Raw genomic sequence first — 10235 nt, 5'->3', positions numbered from 1 at the left:
CCACACCGAACCCTGAGGAACGCCGCTCATCACTGCTCACAGACAGCTCCTCAGCACTCCACTCGTGCTCTGGCGGTTCTGTGCTGGGTCTGCGCAGAGGTTGCCTGGTGCTTTTCCCATAACGAATGGAATTTTCAAGTAACTAGTGACTTTGCTTTCCTCTTCCTGTGACATTACTGGGAAATGGAGACATTGCCATATAGATGTGTCCAACGTAACACTGGCTTCCCGGTTGTAGCTGGAATAGTTGTAGTTCTTAAACGATTTTCTTTCTGGCTTTCCTATGTTCTGTGATTTTCATTAGAGAATTTGTTTTTCTTAGAGAATCTTTCAAATATTTTTCTTCGTATTATTTCTGATGCTGTTTACTTGCAAGAATTCACCCTCTTTCTAGCATTTCATACGCTTTTAGAAAGGGGCACAGGCAGTTTGTCCTCCCATGAGGGGATTTTCACTAGTAACTGTTGATTGAGAGTTTTAATTTGTAGGTAGACAGTTTTGAAGTACCTGCAAATGGCCTTATCTGAACAAAATGCTGATCTCAAACTCTGAAACTCTGGAGTCACTTGTCATTTCCGTAAGTCACTGCCAGTATGATTAATGCTGTTTTCATCTGAGATCAGAACACGCAGTCTCAGTGCTGCTTTAAGTGTACTTTTTGAAGGATGAAGCGCAGAAATAAGGTTTCTAGTAGCAAGTGTTTCCTGATGTGCTAATGAAGTAGTTTGGTAACTGAAACAACTTGCTTAAATTGACCATACCTTGAACCTGAGTTTTTCTGCTAATGACATTTGACTCCCATAGTGCTCTGACATTGTTTAAACCATCGTTCTTTCAGTCTTCCTGCTGAAAAGGTTTAATTATTGTACAGCCTCGCTGTATGTATATGTCAGTCCCAGTAATGACATTATTACTTAGGGTTGTACTACAAGTGTTGACATTCAGTTTCCCATTTTAAATACTAATTCAGCCTACAGTATTAGAGCTGCTCAGACTTTGCTTATGGCAGAGAAGTTCATTTGACTGGAGATGGATAAATTGTTTTCTTCCTCAGTTTGTTTTTATTGTTGTAAAGCCAAATGGATTTTTCATTCGGCTGAAGAATGCCGGACCTGAAATGCTGCATTCTTTGCCCCTGTCTGCAGGCGGGTAGTAAATACAGCAACTTTGGGTGAGGCCGGTCAGCTGAGAATGAATAATCATTTCATTCATCTGGCTCTTGTTTATAGTGGAGTTTTTTATTTTGGTGTCTTTTAAACTAAACATCGCAGATCCTTTTTCTGGAGCTCTTCCAATAGCTTTTTAACAGCTCATTATTGCCTTGTGTTGAGACCAGTAGACCAAAATACCATTTTTTGGTAATGTTAGCTACCAGCAGGAAGACTTCTGCTCGTATGTGTTTTTCTCTTCAATGCGGAGATGAGTTAGCTTGCTCGTCAGGAGTTCAGGTTCTGGCGCTATAGCTACTGCGGTGTGATTTACTTGTGAAGCCTTTTCCTGTGACTGTGGCTACACGATAGCCTGCCCTCCTGGAGAAGGCTAATTTCGGGCTCGGTGTGCTTGACTCCACGGCGAGGACGGCAGCAGCTGGGCGCATAGGAACGAGTGATGGCAGCGAGCAGCGTCCCTCCCTGCGCTCAATCCAGGCCCGATGGGTCTAACTGGCTGCCCTCCTCTTTCATCTTTTCATCGATTGTTCTTTCCCCGGTGGAATCCAACAATGTTTGGCTTATTAATGCCTAGGACTGTCTTGGAAGTCATGTATGTCGTCAGGCACAACATCCTCAGCTAAGTCATAGGCTTGGCTTTGTGAGCTTTGTCCTTTTTAGAGGCAGTCGAAAAGGTGTAGTCTGAGGGGAAGCTGCCATGCTCCTATGCCCCAGGCAGCATGAGAGTCAAAGAACTTGGCATTTAGCCTCTTTTCCTGGATTCCTACCTTATAATGATGTGCAGCAAGGCCAGGGGCTATAGAACACAGGAAGTGCCTGTCCTCACCTGAAGAGACACCACCAGCATGTGGGGTCAGTCCACCCTTTAACACGCTTTCAAACGGTGCCTCGACAGCGGCTCTTTGCTAGAGGTAGGATTTCTGTGTATTAGAATAAGCTATAGAACGTAAAATACTTTTTCTAAAACCTGTTGTTTGTTTTCCTTTGCAGAATAAGAGAGCGTGTGGAGTCTGGAAGGTGGGAGCACGGGACAATGCTGCTGAAAGGAATCTGAGCCGCAGAGCATGCGTCGTGCCACAGTTACCCAGGTACGCCCCAGCGGGGTACTTTGTGCCCCTCTAATGAGCCCGAGATTTATTGTGCTTGTCGCCCGATTGCTTATCACCCGTGGCCAGGGAGACCCTCGGCCCCAGACCAGAATGATGCTCTGCTTTCATTGTTCCATCTGGATGGCACTTGCAGTCTGAAACCTTCTAAAGCCTTTTATGTGTGTTGTAGTTTTAATGTTACCCAATTGCTAAATGCCAGCTGGTCTCTCTTTAAGTGCTATGCTGGTTTACATTCTGAGGTAGGCTGGACATTTCGGTGTGTGTTCTTAGAAATCTGTTTCTTTTACATATGGAGAAGATATAAATGAGGTGCTGAACTATGTATCTGCAAGTAGTTTTGAGACTTGCTCCAGACTGTTGTTAGAAACTACTCCAGTTGCCTCCCCTGCAGATAATCTGCAGGTTTCAGCAGTCAAAAGCAGTGAGGTAGAGGCATCTGTCATTGTTTTGCACACCGGTGTGTCTAATGAACCAATGCAGATTTTTCAGGATGTTTTGGTAGGAAATGTGAAACGTTCTGATGGGTTTGGTTTTTTTCCCCCCTTAGAAAAAATTTTTGGGACGAATATTTAAAATCTTCATTTCAGTGCAGACAGTTCTCTGCTGTCTAATTATATGCTTATGCTAAAGAAAGATGTTTAGGGGTAAAGATCTGCCTTACATGATGGAGTCTAGGATTTCTCCAAAGCAATTAATTCTGTGACCTGGGAGCCATCACAGCCCAGTAGCACTAGCGGTCTGATAGCACTGAATACACACATAAATAAAAATCATAGGATTACGTAGTGTGTCTGTGGAATGGAAGCTAGCTTTTCTACTAGCACCAGCTGGCAAGTGGGAGTAGAGAAGCAAAGCAAACAAACAGGAGAGAAAAGTGGGAAGAACAATAGTGATCGTCTGAAAACTGACACATTAGGAGACCGGCATGAAGAATGACAAACTCCTGTCACAGGATGTTTTGCATAGCAACAAGTTCTTCTCTTCAAGTGGACTTTGGTGTAACTGCAGCACTTGCTTCCTGTATGAGATAAAGAGCTGTTGTAGTCTGAATGCACTTTAATCTCTCTATCTAAATTGGACTAATAATTAAAAAGAATTAGGTGAAGGAAATGATAGCAAAGTCTATTGCTCCTGAAAGTGTTTCCTCTTATTTTGCTGTCAGAGACGCGAGAACAGAAACACGTGTAAAGGAAACAGATTAAAGATGAACTTTTTCACCAGGTGCTGAATGCTGTCTACAAACTGCTTTGTCGATGAAGGAAGAAACTGATTGGGAATTGAAAGCGCGAGCTAGTTCGTAATCCCGTTCAACATGCGCAAAGGGGTGCCAAAGGACCCAGAAATAGCTGACCTGTTCTACAAAGATGATCCTGAAGAAATATTTGTGGGTTTACATGAAATCGGACATGGAAGCTTTGGAGCAGTTTACTTTGTGAGTATAGTTCTTCACCTCCTTTTTGAAAAATGTCAGTTAGAACGGTTCCATTTCAGAGATTTTCAGCATTTATAACAATGAGTGTTCTTTGAGCCCTTAGTGCTTTGTGCATATTGGCTTTTTCCTAACACATCTCAAAAATTAAGTGTTCCCAGAGCACTCCTGAGCTCTTCAGGCAACTGCGGCTATAAATACAGCTGTGACAGTGTAGTCTTCATAGTGCCCTCAACCATCCAGGTTAAGTGTGTGGTATCATGTGCTGTTGCTGAAAGTTGGATTTAAACACTTGGAAATCAATTTGCCAAACTGGAATTTCAGGATACTCTACTCAGTGCTCATAGGCTTGTGAATCGTTGCAAATTAACAGATTGAGTGAATTAACGATTCAAAATGCATTTGGGGTTAACAGCTACTTTGTTAACGAATTGGGACTGTGGCTGTTAAGGTAAAGATACCGTGGAAGTCGCATCAAATTGTATGCAGGCTTCTGAATGATTTCTCTGCTGCTCTGGCAACTTACAAGTTAAAGATATCTTGGAAATATCATTTTGTTCTGCCACCCGGCTTGTCCCCATGTCCATCTCATAAGATCCTCTCTTTAATGGCACATGCTGACATGGCAAAAGCAAAGAGAAAGTGTTAAGAGGAATGGGAATTCAAGTGGGAAGGGTGTATTGCTTTAATTGATAGTCGGGAGGATTTCATTTGGAAAGTGAGATGAATAGTGCTTTTACATTTAGTATCAAAGAAAGCCAAATACAGAATACTGGATTTGGAAAAGATTATAATCTAGTCACTATCAGTGAAATGAAAATAGACTTCACTATTAAAAAAAAAAAAAGCAGACAAATTAAAGCTGCTCAGTAGCATGGCCTGCCACTCCAGAGGATCAAGTTCACTAGAACTGAGGTTTCTGAGGATCAGACGAACGGCTGTAGCTAAGTACCCTTACACCTGTAACTCCACAGCCCGGCAGTAGCTAGCATGAGTTATTTGCAAGCGCTCCATTTCACTGTTCGTAGCTGTGTACAGTGATGGAGGTGTTGCTGGCACAGGACCCGCTGTTCTGTCAGATAAGCGGCGCACGTATGTTTTGAGGGATAACAATGTAATTCCTCAGCGTACAATATGGTAGTAACGATACAGTGGAGTTTCTGCCATGGGGATGTCAGCACTGGGACAGGCACTTTTCAGTCTTGGGGTGACAGGTCAGTGAAAGTACAATGTTTAACGTACTACACGTGTAAGAGGATGAGGCTGTAGAACTTGCAGTATATGTTGAACCACCCCATAAGAAGAGCAGGGGAGTAGGGAAGTCCAGCCAGGTGTACTTCAAACCCAAAGGATGTGTGGTGTGCTTCAGGGTAAAGATGAAGTAATGAAGGTGCCACGTGTACCATTCAGCCCCGGTGTGCAGGAGTTCCTCCTGCTCCCAGGGAAGGAGGGTGAGGAGTGTTGACAATGTAATCTGCCAAGCAGCCTTACAACTGAGGTGTCACTGGTTAGGTAGAACACTTGTGATTCCCTGATGCTTCTCTTCCTCCGTTCCTGGATGCTTTATTTAACTGGTGTGCACTTCACAAACGCTGGAGAGTTTAGCCAGACCACAGCCTCTTGCCATATCCCAGCAGCAGCTGCCTCCTCCGGGCGCGATGGGGCTTGCACCCTGCCTGCAGTAACACTGCTGCAGTACCACGGTGACCGGGTGCACCGCCGCTTTTCTGCGATACATCCACGCTTCTTTGCCACTGTTGGACACAGGCTTTCCTTCTTGTTGCATGAAGCACTTGGCATCCAGTAAATTGTTCTTCGGAGTCCTTGCCCTGTCTCGCTGTCTGCGTAAGTCGCAAGCGGGAACTCACCTGGTTACGGTTTGCATGCGCAATCGCCCGGGATCCATCTGTTTGAGGAAGGCCTCTAGCGATACCCCGCTTTGTACAGGGTGTGCTGGGGCTTCTCCCTGCCGTACAGGGCGTGCTGGGCATCTTTGGTTTGCCTTTCCTCCTTTCTGAAAGCTTTCATTGCCTGGCGTCTCGATTCCTACGCATCTTGGAGTAAACAGGGACTAAGAATAAGATCTTGGGTCGTCATGGCGAGACTCCAAGGATCCTGATGTGCTTGGTATCAGAAAGAAGTCAAAAAACCTTTGAAGGACAGGGCTTTCTAAATATCCCAAAAGAATGGGGAAGAGACTTCACATGCATGAAAAGGGGCAGGGCATGGATTGTGATGCTGTTGTTGTGTCTCTGACTTGCATTTAAATTGGCTCTGATGCTGCTACAAACAGCAAATACATCGATTTGTGTCTTGTCACTGTTGTTACAGTGGATGAATGTGATTATTCCTTTAATAATTTATGATTACACACTTCAATTTAAGCCAGTTTCTGCAAGCTGTTTTGGTTTCCAGTGTACTATTGCCAAGGTCTGGCAAGATAACGTGAAATTTTTCTTACTTGGGCGAAATGATACTTCATGTATTATGAGCCTAAGAAAAAGATAACGTCGCTTCTCACAAGGTTTTAAAGTTGATGTTAAACTGACTTGAAATCAACTAAGCTGATATCACACTTAACTTGAGAAGAACAGTTTTCTTCAAAAACAACCTACTTGTAGCCATGTTAGAAATCTGGAGAAGTGGTAAAGCAGATGAGGGCAGTGAAAAGGAGTTTTTGTAAGCAAAACATGCTTGTTTTCTGCCAAGCTTTTCACGGAAGGCCTACAGGTGTGGACAAAACCACTTCAGCAAGCGGATATTTAAGTGTGCTTGCGCAGCCCTTTACATTATTTCAGCCGGGAGGATCCCAAGCGCTCGGTGCAGCAAGAACATCCCCCAGATCTGTGAGAACGTGGCAGTGCGCCGTGCAAAGCGAGGGGTACCGTGTTCACGTGAAGACCCTTGGAATTAACGTAACAGACAGAGATGCCTGGAAGTCTTCAGAAACACCTGTATTAACACATCTGTTTGAGTAAAATACTCTTGATCTTTTATGTGCTGGACCAGAACGGTACGTGGTTAGGAAGGGTCCAACCTCTTGAGGTTTGGGACAAGGTCCAAGCTTGTCTGAAAGATACTTGTTTTGAGCTGTCTCCAAGCCATGGGAGGAGGACTGTGTGCTGTGAAGAGTCTGTGTGTCAACTCCCTCTTGTAATTCCTGTGCCCTGTTGGTTCACCCAACACCATTTTTCTTTGAAGTCACTCTATACATCATGAAATGTCTTTCAGTAGCACATGACTTGAAAGTATAGCATTCATCCTCTCAAGCAACTGAAAGAAGGATTTACCACATTTAACTTCTATTGTATTCTGAGGTTTTAACTGTCATTAACTTTTGTCTCAAAAATGGGAAATGGTTGGAGGTATTGGGATTTCAGCAACTCTAAGACTAAAACTTTCAGGTTTTCTGTCCTTAACGTGCAGAAATGAGGGCAGTGCTGATCCAGGCAAGTAGAGCCCCTCCAGAAACTGAGTTTTCAGCTTCTGGTCACCATCTCTGTGTCATACAGGCTGCAGAAAAGTAGAATTTGACTGACTGAGTAGTATTCACTGTACAACTGAGATCTGGTGCAAAGTAAAGTTGTTTTTTAAAATTGAGATAAATTCCAGAATGAAGCATCTTCTTGAAACTGGAAATGGAAACAGCTGTTAGAGAATATCAATGTTGTATGGGGCTTTGGATGAGATTTTTGTATACCTATGGATTTATTTGTTTGGAAAACATTTTTCCAAAGGTTTATCTAAAACTGGTTTTACTGTCATTCCAATAAAACTTAGAACATACAAAAGACAGTGCGTGCAACATTGGGCCTTGGTTTGCATATCGAGAGAGAGGTAGCAGTGCAGTAAGGGCCGAGGGAGGAACAGTGGATACTGACAGATTGATGAAGTCAGGAAGAAGAGTCACCGTAGCTGTCTGGTAAATCCTGTCACAAGGAAGGTGTCTCTGAAGCGTAGCAGCTTGCCAGGATGCAATATAGGAGAAAAAAAGCCGGCATTTGCCAAAGGCACGGCTCGCTCCGTGGGGAGGAGAAGCAATGAAACTGTTCTCAATCGATTTCTTTCTCTCTACTCCAGGCTACAAATTCCCACACTAATGAGGTGGTGGCAGTCAAGAAAATGTCCTACAGTGGAAAGCAGACGAACGAGGTGAGACAAACGAAGCCAGTCCTGCCTGCGGAAGGTGCTGCAACCCTAATGGAAATCTGAACAGTGAAACGAGTTGTGTGTGTCATTTGACACTAGCAGACCAGCTTTTTAGTGCTGGAGTTGCATTAAAAATACTGCAATTCTCGAGCTATTTAAATATGTACTGGGGAGGTGTCTTAATCCTGTAGAGATCCAGACAACTTCAGTTGCATACGGTTGTGCTTTTGCAACTGTGACTCTTTAGTAGCCTTCATATTGTAAAATGGTTTTGTGGTTGTTTTTCAGGCTGTACTACCATGTGTGGTGTGTGAGAGTATGTAGGGCATGAAGCAAAGAAATGTATTTTTACCTTTTTTTGCCTTTTTTATATTAGAAATGGCAGGATATCATCAAAGAAGTCAAGTTTCTACAGCAGCTGAAGCACCCCAACACCATAGAATATAAGGGCTGTTACCTGAAGGAGCATACGGCGTGGGTAAGTGAGGGATGGGGTGTCTAGAGGTCTGAATGAGCAGAAAATATAGGGTACAGCAGTCAAATATTCAGTACACGCAGTACCTTTACATGCAGCAGCATTCATCCCACACTGCCTGTAGTCCCTTTCATCAGAAGGAGCTTCCAGGTAATTGAAAGAGAATAGATATTTGGGATATTAGAACAAATCCCTGGTTCTCTGAGCAGGCCTCTGTTCATAATAAACACCTATTATGGAACATCCTCTACAATGTCTCCCCACAGACTTCTCTGTGCCTAAACCTTTACAACAATGAAAGGTGGCTTGACATGGCTGGAATCTTGGGAGCATTTTGTTTTGTTCATCACTTACTCCATTTCTTGCCACTTAGGGTTTTATTTGCTTCTACTGGTTCTCAGCCAGTCAAGTAATAACTGCAGGGGAGTGTCTGTTACTTAAAATCATGCTTTTTTCTTGCAGCTGGTTATGGAGTACTGTTTAGGATCAGCTTCTGATTTACTAGAGGGTAAGTGTTATATAAGCTTTGATTTTCCTTTTGCTAGTGCCCCTTCTGAGGGTGGTGGGAGGCTGTTTTCTTAGGCTGGTACGTTGCAGATGGCAGAGGTGATGTGTCTATACTGCTCCATGCTGTAGCCAGAATGTGGTTTGTGATACCAAGGGTAAGCTGAGACTTTCCCAGGACGCCAGTGCTGCGGGTACTTGGCACGCACACTTGGATGTCGGAAAGCGAAGGTATACGTGTATGCAGTGATGTTCCTGTGACTTCCACCTGCTGGATGACGGAAGCAGGCTGCCTGTTTTCTGAATATCTGTAACAAAAACCTGCAGAGATCACCTTTTGGCCTTTTGCGGTTTGTAGGAATAATCACAGATGGTTTCATAGAACAAGAGTCTGATACAACCTCAAAACTGATACAACCTCAGCACCTGCAGAGGAATAGGGGATCTAAGCCAAAGTTTCCAAAAAGTAGTGCTCTCTGTGGGCTGTATCTTTGTATCTGAGATACGGTCGGCAAAAGCACATGCTGATCACATTTAGGGATATATGGAATGTGCTTTAGGGCATCTCTTTGTAGCTGGTATTCCTCATTTTTCTAGTTTTTGTCTGTTGGGGATAAAAAAGTGGCAAGTTTTCCTTGCTAAAGACCAAATGAGTATTTGAAGTACATTTGGCAAGTGGCAATCAGATGTGTTGACAGTAACTGTTGGCCCTAGTAGGACCATGAAGAAGAGTGTGATTTCCTATGATGTGAAATACATGCAAAGGCTGTGCATAGACTCAGAGCTGCTGATGGCCATCAGGCAGTAGGAAGCTACTACAATGATGATGATCACCTCATAGCTGGCAAATAGCAGCCCAGAAAGCCATCCGTATCCTGGGCTGTATCCAGAGAAGTGTGGCCAGCAGGTCAGGGAGGGGATTCTGCCCCTGTACTCTGCTCTGGTGAGACCCCACCTGGAGTGCTGCGTCCAGCTGTGGAGCCCTCAACATCAGAAGGATATTGACCGCTTGGAGCGAGTCCAGAGGAGGCCACGGAGATGCTCCGAGGGCTGGAGCCCCTCTGCTATGGGGACAGGCTGAGAGAGTTGGGGTGTTCAGCCTGGAGAAGAGAAAGCTCCAGGGAGACCTTATTGCCGCCTTCCAGTACCTGAAGGGGCTACAAGGAAGCTGGGGGGGACTTTTTACAAGGGCCTGTAGTGACAGGACAAGGGGGAACGGGTTTAAATTGAAAGTGGGGAGGTTTAGATTGGATATCAGGAAGAAATTCTTCCCGCAGAGGATGGGGAGGCACTGGGACAGGTTGCCCAGAGAAGCTGTGGATGCCCCATCCCTGGAAGTGTCCAAGGCCAGGCTGGATGAGGCTTGGAGCAACCTGGTCTAGTGGAAGGTGTCCCTGCCC

General features: G+C 44.4%; 1 protein-coding gene across 1 annotated transcript in view; it reads left to right on the top strand.

Moving 5' to 3' along the window:
* Positions 1 to 2189: 2189 nt before the first annotated feature.
* LOC104510157 (serine/threonine-protein kinase TAO3) overlaps positions 2190 to 10235 on the top strand; it is a gene marked incomplete at its 3' end in the record, with an annotated part of 25075 nt that continues 17029 nt past the window's right edge. Inside the window, exons 1-5 of the mRNA XM_010152321.1 lie at positions 2190 to 2257; positions 3500 to 3710; positions 7788 to 7859; positions 8233 to 8334; positions 8794 to 8839. Of these exons, the coding sequence (XP_010150623.1) occupies positions 3591 to 3710; positions 7788 to 7859; positions 8233 to 8334; positions 8794 to 8839 (340 nt within the window). The remainder of the gene's footprint in view (positions 2258 to 3499; positions 3711 to 7787; positions 7860 to 8232; positions 8335 to 8793; positions 8840 to 10235) is intronic.

The sequence above is a fragment of the Eurypyga helias genome, unplaced genomic scaffold (assembly GCF_000690775.1).
Source record: "Eurypyga helias isolate BGI_N326 unplaced genomic scaffold, ASM69077v1 scaffold12645, whole genome shotgun sequence".
Classification (NCBI taxonomy): Eukaryota; Metazoa; Chordata; class Aves; order Eurypygiformes; family Eurypygidae; genus Eurypyga; species Eurypyga helias.
The sequence above is the reverse complement of the archived record's forward strand: the minus strand, read 5'-3'. Positions and strand labels throughout refer to the sequence as shown.